Source organism: Sprattus sprattus (genome assembly GCF_963457725.1).
Source record: "Sprattus sprattus genome assembly, chromosome: 2".
Lineage (NCBI taxonomy): Eukaryota > Metazoa > Chordata > Actinopteri > Clupeiformes > Clupeidae > Sprattus > Sprattus sprattus.
The window spans coordinates 63,377,579-63,396,783 of NC_137921.1; the positions used below are offsets into that span (position 1 = coordinate 63,377,579).

The window sequence follows — 19,205 nt, forward strand, 5'->3', positions numbered from 1 at the left end:
AAGACAGACCCATTTCCCAAAACTTTAAACACTATCCCCCTGTTTTCGCATGATTCCAATTGGGTGAACCTTTGCGCTAAACTATGCACATAAGTCCCTTCATATATCACTGGCTGTACCACGTGGTCATTTACTAAGCACTGGCCCTTGGTCACACACCAATCAGAAGCTCAGGATAGATAGGTAAAAGGTCAATGGGTCAGTTTTGGAACTATGGATCCACAAAGACTTTTCTTTGTGTACAACTGCTTTTCCCCCCTCAATGCATGGAATGTTTTACTGTATTCCACATTATCTATGTAACAGTTGCATATATTTAAAGTACATTTACTTTTTCCACTGAATTCCAGCTTGTTTTACCTCAATACATTGAGGAATACATTTTTTTGAAATGTATAGATGTGTAGTCTTTATATTGTGTTCATTAGGTAAAGATATTCTATGTGTGTGTGAGAGGGGGGCTGAGCACCTTTACTCAGTTAGAGGTTTTTACAGTTTTACAAGTTTGGACTTGATCTCACCGTTGTGGAATGGCTATTTTGTTGTGTATGTGTATTTGATGGCTTTTGTTCGATGTCTGAAGGCATATTTTGGTTAAGATGTGAGATTGCATGGTTTTGAGTGAAGAGTTTGTGGAAGTTTCAAGTTTTGTGTAGATAGGTGTGCAGTTATGCATTTGTGTTTAGAGTTTTGGGAAAGAATGACTGTTTGAATGTTTTCAAATGTCACATGATGTCAAGAAAATCTGTAATGTACAGGTGGATTGAATCACTCAATGCATCCAGTTACCTCAAAACAAGTACAGCTTAAGTCACTGCTCCTGCTACACCTCCATTAGCTAGACTAATGCAGAATTAGTAAAGGCTGCCTGTTAACGACAACTCTTGTTTGTCATTTAATATCAGTGGAACCAAACAACTGCAAGAAATCCTATCAAGAATGACATTTCAGTGACACAGTGCCTAATTTCAACAGACAAAAATCTATTCTTAAGACATGGCATACCCTGGTGTACACTAGCAGCCGTTTCAATAAGGATGGGCAGCGCTTGGTCGCTCTTTATTGGCATCTCAGCACTGAATCATGAACCTCAAAGGGTCTCATAAATCTACTCTCAATTATGGAATGACTTCTTTCCAAACTTACCAAGGGTTTTATGGGAACTGCAAGGATCAGTTTTGCCTCTTCTGCATTTCAGCAGGAGTGTGAACACAATGTATTATAAATAGGGGGCAACACAGTCTTAGCCATGCATTTATACTGTAGAGAATAGCTGTTGAGTTAATGTGTGTGAGGGTGGGCTGTGAGTTTGAAAGCAAGCAAGAAAGACAGAGAATAGATGCGTGGGTTAACGTTTTTTTTATTTCTTTGTGTACATATTTATTTATTTATTTTGCAGGGAGGAGTCAATGGAAATCAGCCGAAATCGCCCCAAAATGAATCCATTTGCACTTCATCTCTGTCCCTGCAGATCCCAAATAAATACATAACTAAATAAATAAATAAACCTGTGTGCGTTGTGAGGAGAGAAGCACACTGAATGAATGCTAATAGCCCATTCGGTCCCTAAAGTAAGGAAACGCTATACTCCAGCAGCACAGAGCTAGCTCAGTGACCTCAATAGATTAAAGCGTCTTACAGAGGAAGACAGAACATGTGTATAAATAATGAATGCTTTGGTGGAAACATAGGCGGTGACCTGACCTATGGAAATCACTATGCATACATGATAAAATAAAAAACTCACCAAGGAAGATTTCAAACGTTTACATTTGCCTCTCATGCTAGAGGTCATTTGTCAAATTGTTCCATGTTTTAGCTCATTTATAACCAAACATACAAATAAATAAATAATAAGACATCAGTGACATCACAGCTATAAACACCAACACATCTTTCTGATCCCTTATACTTTGACTTTACACTTCAGAAGACAAAACCAATTGAAAAGATTATTTTTTTGTGGAATATCATCTTTTCACACATAGAATATCTTATAGTGAGGCCTCCTTCCTCTCAAGGAACAGAGAAGCCAAGAGGTGGAGGTCTACATGGGATGGATTTTTCCTGCAAGTTATTGGGCCTCATTTATAAAACGTTGCGTAGAAACCATCCTACATTTTGTCTAAGACATTTCCTGAAATGAGCGTAAGTCAGATCCACAGAAAACAGACGTACACACAAAAAAAACACGTGTACGCCAAGACTTCGGTTATAAATCACAAATGGTCGTGAAATTGTGCGCAACCGAATCTCCGCCCTCAAAACGCCCCTATTTAATCTAATCAGCATATTATCAATGCACAAACGGAGCGCATCCTCAATGCACAAACGCTCTGTGACAGTGGCACGCAAAAAAGAAACATGTAAACAGAAGAATTAAAGTGAGGCTGACATCGACGTTCTGCTCATGGAACAGCAGATGCGGGCCAAAACATCGTTAGAAAGCCTGTCTGGTGGCGTAATGGCAAAAGAAAAGTATTTGACATGTAGTAGACACGTCTCCGAAGCACCAGCACCTGCGGCACGAGTAGCCCCAGAAGCCGCATCTGCGGCAGCAGCACCAAGGCTTTGGTGCGCTCCACTACCAACCTGTGCTGTATTGAAGTGGGCTTCCTAGGCTTTCTGAGTGTGCGAAATCTGGATGAGAATACATTGGGAACCCTGTTTTACGCAGGAAATCCTCTTTCACATTTTGCTGGGCACTGTATGGAAATCTAATAAATTGCGGGCATATGGGATAGTACTGCGGAGAACATCGGGAAAAATTCTGCTTAATGATGACGGGGATTGCTCGACTGGTCTCCAATTTCTCATCGGAACGTTCCCAGGAATCCAAGAACGGACAATACCTGAACGTGTATGGCCTGGTTGCCTCTGGTGCGCCTCTCTAGACGAGAGGCCATTTGGGCACAACGCTCTCGGCAAGTGGTACCTGCTTATCAGACATACATCATTCTGTGTCAAAAAGTCTGCGCGATCACAAAAAAAAACCTCTCTCTCCTTATTGCGCAGTTGGCAATATCCTCTAACATCGCCAATGCAGCCATATCTCCTACTGAAAACTAAGCCACTATTAGTCTTTTTATAGGCTATAAGTCTGAGCGAAATGTTTTACACTTGTGAAATTAAAACGGAATACATATAAGATGTGAATCTCATTCATGTGTAAATTATTCTAATAATTGAGCGAAACATTAATTTGGCCTTTCACCATTAGCCCAAATGGTGACGGTGGTGCTGAGGATGATGAAGATGAAACTGCGTGTCGGCTGTCGGCGCTCGGAGAGTCCTGAATTCCTGCAGTACTCCAGTATTGCCGCAAGAAAATGTACTTACACGAACTGAAACCAGACGAAGAGATACGTCATTTTCTACGTCTAAGACGGTTTTTATAAATCTGTACTTAAGACGTGGATTTGATCGCACGCACAGTCTAAGATCAGTTCTGTGCATAAGTACGTTTTATAAATGAGGCCCATTGTCCCGCTCCTGCATATTTTGTCTGGTCCCTCCCGCATCTTCCACGTTTTGTCCTACCCCTACCAGCCAAAAATCCTGCAGGTGGACACGAAATGTGTCCTGTGCAAAAAACGACATCTTGCTTTTGTTTATGCTGCTCTCGTGCAAAAGATGAATAAGTGGTTTAAGACAAAAAAAGCTTCTTTTATTTCATTTAATACATATATTCATATTTTGCTGGAGTCCCACGAGTAATGTCTTTCTCCAGTTTTATCAGTTTCCTCCCACCTGCACCCCCAGTCAAAATATTCTCTTCACTCTGTTGCACTGGGACCCGTGTGTGTGTGGGAGAGAGAGTTTATCTGTGTGTGTGTGTGTGTGTGTGTGTGTGTGTGTGTGTGTGTGCGCGCACCCGTGGGAGTGCAGGCCTCTACCATAAGGGAACGCCTGACCACAGAATAAATAACTTTCATTCATTTTTCTACCCGCCTTACAGCAGTCTGCCTCCCAATCTCCCCCATGAAGTGAATGCCTTTGAACCCTCTCATGTGTTTGGACTACCATCACACACAGCGTGCCTGCAGTGTTTTGGTTGCACTGCCTCGGGTCATTGCCCTGGAGCCAGACTGCTCCTGTTCCAGCCCTCCAGCTCCTGACAGGCCATTGGCTTTAAGGATGACATGGACAACACCAGTGGTTCTGTGACACCTCTGCAAGCGTCTCCTCTCAGGCCTGGCACGAGGCGCTCTCTGCAGTGGGCTAAGAGCCCTCCAAGCGGAGAGGAGAGGAGAGGAGAGGAGAGGAGAGAGGAGCATAGCAGAGTGGAGTGTCTTCTCTCAGACCTGGCACGAGGCGCTCTCTTCAGTGGGCTAAGAGCCCTCCAAGCTGTCTCTCCTCCACTCCTGTCAGGAAGCTGCCGTGATACAAACCCAAGTGGCAGGCGGTTCAGTTCATTTTCCAGCACTATTGTGCCACCTTCAGCTATTCTGCCACCTCCACTCAAACTAAATAAATATGACTGTGTATTCACTGTTATTGAGGACCACTGTGTGCTCTGGGAAGACTTACTCCCCCTCTGGGTCATGGCTCCCACCCACACAGAATACTGTTGATCTAGAGCAGTGCTGAAACCTTTTTCTACTTTACCTCAGTTGACTTTACAGCCATAAAATCAACCAAAATGTATTTCAATCTTAATTTGTATTAGGACAGTTGTGCTAATAAATGCTCAGAATTTAGACAATTTGTATTAAGTACGTTTTAGTAATGAAGTATAATGTATTTTTTGATGGCTTACAAACAACAAAACACAAGTTTGTTGCAATATCTGATATTTGGACCCATAAGGCTTTATAACAATCTAATAAAGATCTAAACAAAATGTGATGCATTACAGAGTGACAATGTATTATACTGGGTTCACATGTGTTTTTTGTACAAGGGTGACTAATCAAATAAAGCACACACCCTCTCACACACACACACACACACACACACACACACACAGTGGTGTAGTCCAGGGTATACGCAGGTATACGGAGTATACCCACTTATTTTTCAGTCAGCATTGAGTATACCCACTTCTCAAAACAGGGCGTTTATCCTATGCAGTATGGGCTAAGTGAGTATACCCACTTCTCCAAGGACCACTACACCACTGCGCACACACACACACACACACACACACACACACACACACACACACACACACACACACACACACACACACACACACACACACACACACACACACACACACACACACACACAGATAAACTCTCTCTCCCACACACACACTGTTCTGCCCTCTGATTTGTTTAGGTCAGCAAAGGTTGATAAACGTTGCTTGGAGCTTATCAGCGGTGTTCAACAGTCATTCTACCGCTGTGCTGTAATAACTTTGCTGTGTCAGTTAAGAGACCTTCTATGTCTTTTCTGTTGTGTACAGTTTCACTCAGAAGTTTTCACCTGACATTCGGGAAATATCAACAAAGGAGCAAGGCACTCGCTTCCTGGATCATGAAACTCGAGTTTGGCTCGTACACAAATAAACACACAAAGAAAAGAAAGTGGGCGGGCTTCTGTTTGTCTCTGACTTAAAAACAAGATAAATGAGCCGCAGTAAAAGCTAAGGAGCAGTAGTCATCATGTGGGGTGCTGTCATTCTGGTGGGGATCATCAGCTGGCTTTTCTTCCTCCTGCTCAAGATTCAAAGGCCAAACAAGTTTCCACCTGGACCCCGGCCAATACCACTCTTTGGGAATCTGCTGGAGCTCAACCTCAACAACCCTCTAAATGATCTACAGCGGGTAAAATGTTATTCATCTTCAGTCTCTTGCCATGAACTTTGCTCAATGTATTTAGAGAGGTTGGTCAGTATTGGGCGCTTTAGATTTAGTACCAGATTTAGTAGAAAACATAGAGATTTTTAAATATCTACAGACAGATAATAGTTATTTGTCTCTTTTCTAACAAAGATGAGTTAAATCGCAGTTTTGTATTAGTAAAACTTCATCGTCATGAATTTGAAACATCGCTATTCTGGGGTCGACTGAGGTGAATGTGGAGGAAAGTTGAACTTTTTGAGTGGCAACATGCGCGCCAGCCAATGGAATCACATCTTTGGGAATCTGCTGCAGCACAAACTCCTCAACACTCTAATGATATAAAGCGGGTAAAATACTATGCATCTCCGTAGCGCTGTCGATTAGTGATGGGAAGTTCGGATAATTTTACCGACTCTAATCTTTGAATCTTGTTCACTAAAATGAACGAATCTTTTTTCGAGTCATTCGTGGGAGTCAACGGGGGGGGGGGGGGGGGTGCTACTCAACATTTTTTTATTTTATAGCCAATTCACTGGCGTAAATACGTCCACTACAAACACGTATCATTTTTCATGGGGGTTACTACATGTAAACCAGCAGATACTAATTCCTGCATTCAAATAATATATTATGAAAGTTTGGATGAAATGGTCATTTATTATCACATAAGCATTTAATGATCACGGCAAACAATTACGCTGCACTGAACTGTAAGTAAAGTTTTAAAATAACTTAACCTGTAATTATTTCTTGTGAACGAATATCATTCACGTCTTACTAAACATAGACACTCGAAAGTGAATGAGGTTAATAAGTCCTTTCTGTTTCCTCTTCTGAGCCTATGCAGGTTACGTGAAAAAAATATCCAGAGCCCAGTCAAAATGAACGAAACATTTCGGTTTTCTCTAGCTTCCCATGCTGAGCCTATGCAGATCACGTGAAAAATGATCCAAATACTTGTATCCGGCAGATGACCTAATCGTTCACCTCCCGACCGGCTTTGGATCAACGTTTCGTTCATCTGCCGGATATCGGCCTTTCGTTCAATGATTCGTTCTTTTGCCGGATATCAGTCTTTCGTTCAATGTTTCGTTTTTTTGCCAAACGTGTCTTTGGGTCAATGATTCGTTCTTTCACCAAACGTGTCTTTGGATCTATGATTCGTTCATCTGCCGGATATGGGTATTTCGTTCAATGATTCGTTCTTTTGCCGGATATCGGTCTTTCGTTCAATGTTTCGTTCTTTTGCCAAACGTGTCTTTTGTTCAATGATTCGTTCTTTTGACAACCGTGTCTTTGGATCTATGATTCGTTCATATGCCGGATATGGGTCGTTGGATCCTTTTCCACGTGACCTGCATAGGCTCAGTACAGTCGGCTAGAGGAAACAGAAATGATTCGTTCTTTTTCCGACTGGGTCTCTCGGATACGGGTCTTTGGATCATTTTTACGTGACCTGCATTCAACAAATCATTTCTGTTTCCTTGGCTTAGCCAATGCAACAGTCCCAGTTGTCCCGATGCGCGGTCATGAACGAGAAAAAGAACAAATCTTTTTTTGAGAGGACTCGTTACTCTCGAGACGTTGTAAGGATTCGTTCAAAATGAACGAATCGTTCACGAACGACACATCACTACTGTAGATTTGGAACATAGTATTGAAACAGGAAAACAGTTGCATCAACTTACATTTATATTTGACATTTCAGATTTAGTAGAAAACACATTTTCAAACCTCTACAGATAATAGTGAAACTTGTGAAAGAGTCTGTTGTTTCTGGCGAATCTCTGGCGAAGCTGATCGTAGATGGACGGAGTAAAGAAAAATCCGTTTATTCCAACTGACAAAGTATAGCCTCGGAATTTCTAACGCACAGTGCAGTAATCTTATCATACAGTTACAGGTTACTGAGAATAGCCTACTGTTCATACTTGTCTTCCACCATCTTTCACCGACGTCTTCGAATAGTAACATACTGTAGCGTTCTCCACTTATGGAATGATGCACAACTGTTACCACGGAACTTACAATGTAGTTATCGCTGTTGTCGGCCACAGCCACCCCGTACCCTCGTTTTCTTGCAACTGAAAATCAACCGTTCTCCCCAAATCTTCAACCATAAATACAATACAATATGGTGTGGCTTGCTCTTGACCTTTTGGCAGGAAGGAATCATTTAGGTGAGGGGGTGACTTTGTAGTGGTTAAATTAAATGTGTGTAGGTCTCTGATGTTTGTTTGTACTTGATGTACAGTGCCCTCCACAATTATTGACACCCTACGGGCAAAACAGGCTATGAAAAAAATGCGTCGTTGCTGTTCATCCTCTTGGTCTTTCACTCTAAATACTCACAAAATTCTTACCTTTTCATTGAAGTAAAATTATTGAAAGAATTTCTTTTTTTAACATTAAATTAAGACCAGCAGATATTAAATGAAAACCTAACAGCCCCCTCCAGTAAGCTTAAAATGGACCGTGGTTGGACCTTCCAGCAGGACAATGATCCGAAACATACCTCAAAATCAACACAAAAATGGTTCACCAACAGCAGCAAAGGTTTTGCCATGGACATCACAGTCCCCAGACCTAAACCCTATAGAACAGTCATACTCAAGTAGCGGCCCGCGGGGTGTCTATTAATGGCCCTCGAGCTGTTTTGAAAAGTTTTTTTAATTATTAAAAAAAAAAAAAAAAAAAAAAAAAAATCGCGTTGGGCGCTCTTATTTTGAAACCGCGCGCCGCGATCTCAATACGAGGCTGGGGGTTGCAATTAAACAGATAGCAATCACACCATATCAGCCCAGGTTTGAAGCATTGGCCAAAGAAAGCAGAGGCCAATTCTCCCATTAAAGGTGACGTGTGAGAAATGTGAAATAGTTTGGTAAACAAAGCACAAAAATTAGCTGTCTGAAGGCTATTTGTTTAATAACATGGTTAATAACAGGGTTATGTTTGGTTTTATTTAGTTATTTATTTTAATATATGCCCAAATTAAAATTATATTTTTATTTTAGGAAATATTTTTGTTTTTAATAAAAAGGAAATGTTATGTTATAAAATGTTGTAAATGTTATACATACGTTATGTTATGATACGTTATCGGACGTACACGGTCCCAATAAATGGCCCCTTGAGTCACTGAATTTTTTTTTTGTGGCCCCTCATCATTTCTACTTGAGTACCCCTGCTATAGAAAATATGTGGGAGGAGCTGAAGCCGAGTCTTCAAACGTTGATCTCAAAATTTGGAGAGCTACTGTATGTAGGAATGGTCTCGGATCCCGTGCCATTTGTTTACCATCCTCATCACGCATTATAGGAGAAGACTCAGAGCTGTTATCTTGGCAAAGGGAGGCTGCTCAAAACATTAAATTAAGGGGTGCCATTAATTGTGGCACACCTGTTTTGGAAAATAATATTTATTTAATGTCAACATTTTTTTTTCTTTCAATAATTTTACTTTGAAAGACCAAGAGGATTAACTGCTAAGACATATTTTTTCATAGCCTGTTTTGGTCACATTCACTAAGGGTGCCAAAAATTGTGGAGGGCACTGTTCATCAATATGTCGTTCTTTCAATGGGGGAAAAGAATGTGGACAATAGGTCTACTTGAGGGGAGTTTGATCCTAATATGATAGATGTAAAGGTGGATGCATATAGTATTTTGTCTTTTTCCTTAAATTACAGTTTGATATTAGTGAAATGTGATTTTCATGAATCTGAAACATGATTATCATAAGTATGCATATGGGTATATATAAGATAATATGTTTCTATTATTTAAACAAGAAAACATAGAATATAAACATAACTGTCTGTGTGCGGTATATTCAAACATTTTGCTAATATAAGTATACAAATAAAATGAACCAGCTTTATGAGACCTGACATTGTATTGTGTTTTTGTGCCAGTAGCTGTCCGACCAGTATGGCAAAGTTTTCAGTGTGTACATTGGGTCACGGCCAGCAGTTGTCCTGACTGGAATGGAGGCGATTAAGGAGGCTCTAATTAATAAAGCTGTAGATTTTGCTGGCCGACCGCAGGACCTTATGGTCAACCATGCTACAGAAAACAAAGGTAAACTTCATAAATCATGTTAAGCACATAGCTGTCCAATTATGTAAGATAACTCTGCCCTTTAACATTCATTACTATGTTTGTGCTGCATGTTTTCCACTCACTGAAACAGATCCTCTCCTCAGATCTGAGTGAGGGAAACAACTGTGATGTTGCTGTGTATATGCATTGTTTATCCACAGTAACTTTATAGAATAGACTTTATTTGTCATTGTGCATTAGATACACAACGAAATTAGTTTGTGCAACCACTAAAAAGTGCAGTTGTGCTGGATGGAGGGTAGGAGGGTAGTGTGATTATTAAGTTCTGTGATGGCCCTGGGGATGAAACTGTTCTGCAGTCTGGAAGTGCGGGCTGTAGTGGCCCGGTAGCGCCTGCCAGAGGGTAGCAGGGTGAAGAGATGGTTTGCGGGGTGAGTCTCATCCTTCAAAATTCCACATGCTCTGCGGAGGCAGCGTGTCCTAAAGATGTCGTCCAGGGGAGGCAGTGGAAGTCCAACTACTCTCTCAGCAGATCTTATGACCCGACTGAGGGATTTCCTGTCCTTGTCTGTGCAGTTGACATACCATGCACTGATACAGTATGTGATCACACTTTCAATGCAACAGTGGTAAAAAAGACTTAAGCAGCTCGGGAGACAGGTTGTTTTTCTTCAATATCCACAAGAAGTAGAGCCGCTGTTGTGCTTTCTTAACTGTGGCAGTTGTGTGCATCACCCATTTCAGGTCCTCTGAGAGCATAACCCCCAGGAACTTAAAGCAGGAGGTCCTCTCTACTTCCTCACCATTGATGGTGAGGGGTTGAGGGTTCGCCTTTTGCCGTCTGAAGTCGACTATGATTTCTTTTGTCTTTCTGACATTCAGGGTCAGGTTGTTTTCGTGACACCATTTTGTCAGTATATTATATAGTATTATAATTAGCTTTCAAACAGGATCTGTGTTACTCCTATAAGGAATTAATGTTACAAATCAGTCAATCTCAAATAGGTCTGTGACTGGTAAAGCAGCCTGTTAGTTGGCAGGAGCTATTTTCCATTCATTTTCCAGTTTTCTTAAAACAAGGAGTGTAGGAATGATTTGTTCACTATCTATCACACCTCTTACAGAATGTCAGAACATGGTTCATGATGTCTTTAATATCCCTGTAGCTGGGGCAAGCTACACAAAAGCCATCAGTTCAATACCCAAGAACATGCTGATGGAAGACAAACTTTGGCTAAAAGTGTCTGCTAAATTAAGTGTGTGCGTGTATTTGATGCCATTGGGAGGGTATGACCTGGAGAGTGTATAAGTGGTATAAGTGTATATCATTATCGTTATATAATATCAATATTGCTAATGAATCTGTTGTAAATCTATGCTCTTCAGGTATCATTCTGGCTGACTATGGTCCTGGCTGGAAAGAACACAGGCGCTTTGCACTGATGACCCTAAAGAACTTTGGTTTGGGGAAGCAATCCATGGAAAAAAAAATCCTGAGAGAGATTTCTTACATTATAGCAGTCCTGGAGCCCTTTGTCGGTGTGAAATATATTTGGTTTCAGAATTGTGCTGAAATTTATACTTAAAATTAAAATGAAATTAAAATAATATTTTTGTAGGTATATTCAGTATATTTCACTATGTTCATCTTGGAAACATCATCACACAATCATTAAGACAATTAGCTAAATCAGATAAGTGATACAGCTCAAATGTTTCTACAGGAAAATCCATGAGTCCTCAGACTTTGTTCCACAATGCTGCATCAAACATTATTTTCGCTGTTCTCTTTGGAGCACGCTATGAGTACGATGATGAGGTCCTAAAGCTTTTTGTCAAGCTCTACACTGAGAATGCAAAGATTGCAAACGGGCCTTGGTCCATGGTAAGATGACAGTATTATTTGTATGCTGTCTGTTATTAATGTAAAGTTTATGGCTAAACAGTAGGCTATTAATTGTGAGAGGTAATATGACTTTAGGTGTTAGGATTGACTCTAGCTTTAAGATTCTTGTCTCCTGCAGATATATGACACTTTTCCTCTGATAAGAAGCTTGCCCCTGCCTTTTCAAAGGGCTTTTGAGAACACTGACACAGCGATGAAAATGGGTGCAAATTTGGTCAATGAGCACAAGAAGACCCGGGTCCCAGGGCAGCCGAATGATTTTATTGACTGCTACCTGGATGAACTGGACAAGGTCTGTGGCACCACAGGGTCCCTCACAGGAACAGTAATATATCCAGCTTTGTCGTGTCAACATGGTTCTCATCATACCTTTCTGGTCTGTTTGATCGCCTGTCTAGAGAGGTGGCGACGGGTCCTCGTTTGATGAGTCAAGACTAGTGATGTATGCTCTGGATCTTCACTTTGCTGGGACAGACACCACATCCAACACTCTTCTCACCGCTTTCCTTCATCTCTCTACTAATCCAGATATTCAGGGTTTGTGCTTTAAACGTATTCCACTACATCACAGCCGCTGTAGATGAGACAAAGGAATTATTGTGTTTGATAACCACACTCTGGGATTTGTCTCTGTGATACTTTTAGAGAGGTTTTATCAAGAGATTGTCGAGGTCCTCGAGGGGAAAGACGAGGCTTGCTTTGAAGACAGACACCGAATGCCCTACACTCAAGCTGTTATCCACGAATCTCAGCGTGTCGCCAACACCGTCCCCCTCAGTGTGTTCCACAGCACCACTAAAGATACAGAGCTGCAGGGTTATCACATCCCAAAGGCAAGAGAATCAACTACACACACAACTACACACACATGTTAGATTGGCTGAAACATTTCCTTACACTTGAACCCCAATATACAACGTAATGATAAATGATTAAAGGGCATAACATTTTCTCTCTCACAGGGCACTATGATCATTCCAAATCTGACCTCGGTGCTGTCTGAGGAAGGCCAGTGGAAGTATCCTCATGAGTTCAACCCTTCCAACTTCCTAAATGAGCAGGGAGAGTTTGAGAAGCCTGAGGCCTTTATGCCCTTCTCTGTTGGTAAGACTGACACTATATTAATGTATGCTGTACACATAAGGCCTCTTGTGGTTTTCTATCAACATGCCCCCAAATGTCAACATGGGTTTTGCCCACCACTACTGCTACTAAACTACTACTTCGATTTGTCACGCTGCTTCCTCTTCTACTTCTACTACAAGGATCATTACTGCTACATTGAATTAAATAACAACTGACTCCAGAAATACATTTGAGAAAAAATTGTGGGCAGATGGCAGAGGTGTTTTCAGTTTAGTGTACCATATAATATATATATTATTTAATGCCCTTCTTCTCATGATAATCAGCTGTATAGGCCACCAAATGCTGTTTTGAATTTGATCAGCCAATGAAATACGCCCTCTCGGTTCCGTTTTCTCTGTAGAGCCCCTCCCCTTAACACATGCATGTGTGCTGACTAGGGTTGCGGATTTATCAGATGCCTGAAAGTCACATATCGGCGTCATATGACGTCATACACAGGGGGTTCAGGAAGTGTAACGTACTTTCAGGCATTGGTAGGGGTACCGAGACCTAGTTTTTAGCCTTATACTCTAACCCTAACCCTTAAAAATCTTAAGAAAAAGTTGATTCTGACACTTAAACAATTAAAAGATTCGATAGGTGTGAAAAATGAACCAGATTCAGTGAAGCTATAGGCTTCATGTAAAGGGCCCCTTAGAAACACTACGTCACTTCTGGTATGTGACTTTCAGGCATCTGATAAATCCGCAAGCCGTTGACTAGATCAGGGAATATGATTAATAGGCATCTGGGGACACTTGCCCTGATTGAGTGGATGCCAGTAATCCAAAACATTAGTTTTATGACTATTTAAAAAGCCTAGGGCTGTCACATTTGCAATTTGCTTCCTAAGAGCTTGTGCTGATAATATACTACAGTAAGAGTTGTTGGAATGTGAAAGGAGAAGACTAAGAGACAGTGTGTTGACAAACATCTCCAAACAAGTTTTTTTTTTTTAAATCATTTGTAGCGGTTTGACAATGTATTCTCTTAACCCCAGAACATGTGTTTTGTCTATATGAGATATTTCACCACGTGTATGTATTCTGACATTTGGCAGGGTCCCGTGTGTGTCTTGGTGAAGGCTTGGCCCGTATGGAGCTCTTTTTGGTCATGGTCACCCTGTTGCGGCACTTCAAGTTTGGCTGGCCTGAGGATGCCGGGGATCCAGACTACACTCCTGTTTTTGGGGTGACCTTGACACCCAAACCCTACAGTATGTCTGTGAGTCTGAGGAGCACAGGATAGAGCTAGCCTGTAGAACCACAATAGAACCAATAATAAAAGTATCTGATGGAAAAAACATAGAGTTCAACACAAGGCCAAACATTCTGGCCCTGAGCTCTTCTGGCACTGAACAGGTCAAAAGGCCAGTACATGGAGAGGCAGCTTTTAGTTTCTATGCTCCCAGCCTTAGGAAACAGTGGAAACCTTTAAACGTGAACTTAAGACATACCTCTTTAATCTCGCCTATCAATCTCTGTATATTAATATTTCATCCCTCTGAAAAAATTCTGTGGCAAATACAAGTTATCTCTTGTTATGAAATGGGTTGTAAAATAAAGTTTGATTTGATTGGTCATTTTGGCTAAAGGCTTATCATTATGGAGTAGTCATTTTGACTCTCGCACCAATCTCCACTAGTCCACTCGTTCCATTGCTTCCGCAAACAGTTCTGCATACTTTAGCTACCTCCTTTTAAAAGCTTTCTCAATTGCCTCTTCAAAAATAATTGTTAACTCAATAAAGTGCACTCAGAATTCAACACCATGGTGTGACCAGCAGTGACAACTAGAATGCGTTTCGTGAACGAACTGCGAGAGTGTGCTTGCTCTGTTGCGGCCATCAAGCAGTTAGTTAGTTACTAGCTAATTTACCAAACTCCTTTCTTGTCTTAAATTGAGCAGTTGCTGGTGTGAGCTACAGTATGGGAGCTAGCAAAGCCATTTCTAGCTCTACTTCACAATATTGCTGCCTAGTGTAATAAGTTAACGTAAAACATAAATGTTTATAAAGTATCAGACATAAACAGGATACAACACACCAGTTACCAATTGATATTATGTGTTTATATACCGAAAATGTCGGTAAATCGAGATGATGCTGCTGTTGGTCCCGTCGAAAACCATTCAAACAGGTTACGAGCAGTGGGGTTTTTGAGAGCTACTTATACCAAGAGATCGCATGTTGGCGAGATCATAGAGTGTAGTAACTGTCTTTTTACATGGCTCTGGCCCATTGTTTGCGAATCGTCGCTCTCATTTGCAGGAAGTTCAGCGCGTCATCATGATATGTTCACATCAGTCGCGACCCTGTCACTTGTTTCCATGTGAAATCAATGGAATGCTTCACTTTTTGGCGCTGTATTGACAACTGTCTGTCACTCGCACACTGTGCTCATTAATTATTTTTCAAGTTTGCACGTACCTATTTTTAGGCGCATATGCGAGTGAAATACTTGCACTGTAGAGCCCACTGTAGAGCCCTTAATATTCCTAGTTATACAGTTGAATGGAGAGGGGCAGAGACAAGAGGAGCCTTGGAACCTTGGCACAGGTGTCAGTGAAGCACAGGTGCAAGCTAGTTTTAATGACCCCATTTTGATGTCATAATCCACAGAGTTCTGCAATGCAAGTCTATGGGGAAAAAAGGTGATGAAAAAGAGGAATAAAAAAGGAGTGGCAAGGAGTACCGCCACGAAAAGATATAGAAGGTTGCACCGGATCGGCCCGGACGTTTCGGTGTTTGAACGGCGTCTGTACCTCGAACGGGTGAGGCCTGATTCAATGCAAGAAAAACGGGGAGAATAAATAAATAAAGAAAACTCATGAAGAACAATTCTGTGCTTCCCTTCGGGCAAGCACACTAATAATACACTGGGGAACTTGAAGTTGCCTCCCGGCATCAGCCAGCAATCTCCAATCTCACACTTTCCCCCATTTGCCAGTACCTGGTGTCTGCTCCTCTCGCACAAAATAAATTCAACTGTCCCTGTCATTGACCATCATTTATTCAAACAAATGCCAACAATTAAGATGTTTTCAACTCTTAATGATCTGCGGCACACTGAAGCGATCTGCAGACAGACAGATGGACACCATCACGAGACCTCTCTGTGGGCTCTTACCCTGCAAGGCCACGGTTCATTAATAGAAGTGCTTTTTGGTTGGAGAGGGTGATGAGAGTGTGCTGGAAGATGGGGGGTGTGCTCTAGCTGTGATCTAATCATCAAGCCTGGAGGAATGTTTGATGCATGGCCAGGCCTTCAGGGGCATTGACAGCCGCAGCATGAGCATGCCCTGATTCCACAAACTTCCCTGGTGGTAGGCTAATTCCCAGCAGGGGGATTAAGGCTTCCACGGATGATACACGCTATTAAGCCAAAATTAGCGTCACTTCTGTGAGAATATGTATTAGGGTTTAATTAAGAAATTTCATCACAACTTATTGCAAATTGCTGGCTCCATTCCAACACTAGTTTCCAGGAAAGGTCACAATGCAGGTCCCAGTCTTCAGGTTCACACCCCGGTAAGGTCCTTAGACATCGTCAGGGAAAAGCCAATTGCAAAAGACTGTCACCATGACACTGCCAGAAGATAGATAGGCCTGTAAAACACAGGTAGGGCATAGTACTATGAAATATTCCCTGATTGTGGTATGCAATATCTATTCTCGTTAAGAAGCTGTTATTATAATTTATGGAGAGCAGCTTTGAGTAACCTTTCCCATTACTTCAGGGAAGGTGTTCAAGGTGAGTTGCAATCATGGGTAAGACTAAGGAGCTTCCACAAAAGCTGAGAGAGGAAATTATTTCATTGCACCTGAAGGGAATTGAGTATAAGAAGATTTCCCAAAGGTTTAATATTCCAAAAGACACCATTGGGAGCATTATAAGTTTAAAACGTATGGCACAGCTGAAAACCTGCCTTGCCGTGGGAAAAATCCCAACATTTCATCAAGAATCCTTAGCAACTTAATCAGGACAACTTAGGAAACCCCCCAAGCTACAGCAAAACGGGATGGAGGAACTGATGAAGGCCTGGACAAGTGCTTCAGTGGCAATTATAAGACGAGCACTGAATAAACAAGGACTCTATGGCCGGACACCAAGACACACTCCACTCTTAACCCACGAGGAACATCAAAGGGCGACTGGAATATGCCAGGAGGAATTTGGTCAGGACGGCAGAGTTTTGGGAGATAGTTCTATGGACTGATGAAACTAAACTGGAACTGTTTGGACACATGGACCAGCGGTAGGTCTGGCGTGAGAAAGGCCAGGCTTATGACCAGAAGAATACCATCCCTACCTGGCATCATGGATTCTCAGAAATACCAGGACATTTTAAAGAGGAACGTGATGCCTTCTGTTTGATGATGATTAAAAAGCTCCAGCTAATACAAAATGCGGCTGCTAGAGTTCTTACCAAAACCAGGAGAACAGAACATATAACTCCAATACTGAAATCTCTTCACTGGCTTCCAGTTAGCCACAGAATTGATTTTAAAGTGATGCTACTTGTTTTTAAGTCCATGCATGGGTTTGGACCTTTATATTTTAAGGACATGCTCCAGCCGTATGTACCTCCCAGACCCCTCCGATCCCAGGATAGAATCTTGTTGGTGGCCCCTACTGTTAAAACTAAACAAGGTCAAGCAGCCTTCAGTTATTATGCAGTAAAACTTTGGAATCTACTACCAGACCACATCAAAACTGCCCCCACCATAGACAGTTTCAAGACAAGACTAAAAACAAACCTATTCTCTTTAGCCTATATGTGAAATTCTCTATTTATTACGGTATGCTGCTTCTTAGTGCTGCTAATCATAATGTCTCTTACCTGCAATTTATTGATTTTAATGTTTTATTTATTTATTTTCATAATTATTTTTATTTTATTTTTATTTAAGTTTCTTTTACTGTGTTTCAATTTAAATGTTATTACTGTTTGTTTATGTAAAGCACATTGAATTGCATAATGTACGAAATGTGCTCTATAAATAAATTTGCCTTGCCTTGCCTTGCCTTCTGTTGGGAAATTGAACCTTGTGTCATTGATCAATTGATCATTGGACTCTGCAACAAGACAATGATCCCAAGCACACCACCTAGTCAACTACAGCTTGGTTGAGAAATGAATCCTGGAATGTTCTGGAGTGGCCTGCTCAGTCCCCGATTTATATCTGATTAAAAATCTTATGAGTCTTTGTCACATTTTTAACCTTGATTCACACCACTATAACGTCTTTTGAGGTGAGGGAGAGTTAAACATTTTCAGTAAATTTGTGTGTGCATTAGTTTTTCTGTGTAGTGTCTTTTTATCTACCTTGCTGTGTGTTTTAGTAAGTTATTTGTACTTAATCATTTATGTGAACTGCTGCAGCAACACTGAAATGTTGGTATGCTCATTGCTCAGTAGGAACACCTGGGACAACCAAACAAGGTTTTAGGGCAGTCTGCCAAAAAAGAAAATAACAAAAGCACACTGACTGACTGGCGTGAGAGTGCTTGAACAACAGAGTTGTTACAACACCTAGGTGCACTCAAAGGTCACTGTGTACCTGAGTCACTCCCCACCCCCCTCCACTCCTCTTTACAAACTGCTTACAGGAATGAGTGAAGCCGTCAGAGTAGATTGGATGAGACACAACAGTGTTGCTCTCTGAATGCTACTCACTTACACTCCATGGGGAGATGAACTCTGCACACAGAGAAACGATCCCTATAAGTGAGTGAACCTGAGAACAAACAAGGTGATGGGGAAAATCACGATGCAGGTGTTAGGGAGCTTCGGATGCCCTCCTCCTAAAGCCACGCTACCGACTATAAAACGTGGCAGCTTAGCTTGGGAGAGGCAGCAAGCAGATGGATATGTGCCTAACACACCGGATCACAGTTCTGTCCACCATAATAACATAGTTCCTTCACCTAATCACACACAAACACAAGTCTTCAAGTATTCATTCCCAAGGTCAATTAAAAATAGACTAACTATTTTCAACTGCTGACATAAGATACAATATAACCAACCACCAGGTCCCTGCGCAATCACCTGTGATGGTCAGTGGATTCCCAGGCTTCATAAGTAACTCAACTACATATTTAGCAATGTCATAGCTTTCGTGAGGAAGGACATGACTACCCATCAGATAGGAGCTAATCTAAGCCCAAGATTTGACTGTATATGGTAGTCTGAGCTTTAAATAGGTATTAATTAAATTCATGGCGAACAGTGCCCCTCTCAGGAAGCACACACACTTCAAGTGCATACTCATCTTTGTGCTAAGGACAAAAAATAATGACTTCTGAGCGATTTATTT

At 41.4% G+C, this 19,205-nt stretch overlaps 1 protein-coding gene across 1 annotated transcript; it reads left to right on the forward strand.

Moving 5' to 3' along the window:
• Nucleotides 1–5,609: 5,609 nt before the first annotated feature.
• LOC308383035 (cytochrome P450 2F2-like) lies at nt 5,610–14,132 on the forward strand (the record flags this gene model as incomplete). The annotated part of the gene is made up of 9 exons (XM_080860620.1): nt 5,610–5,771; nt 9,706–9,868; nt 11,237–11,389; nt 11,575–11,735; nt 11,875–12,048; nt 12,155–12,293; nt 12,402–12,589; nt 12,719–12,860; nt 13,945–14,132. 9 exons carry the CDS (start codon nt 5,610–5,612, stop codon nt 14,130–14,132), a joined length of 1,470 nt encoding a protein of 489 aa, XP_080716746.1.
• Between the last annotated feature and the right edge of the window lie 5,073 nt (nt 14,133–19,205).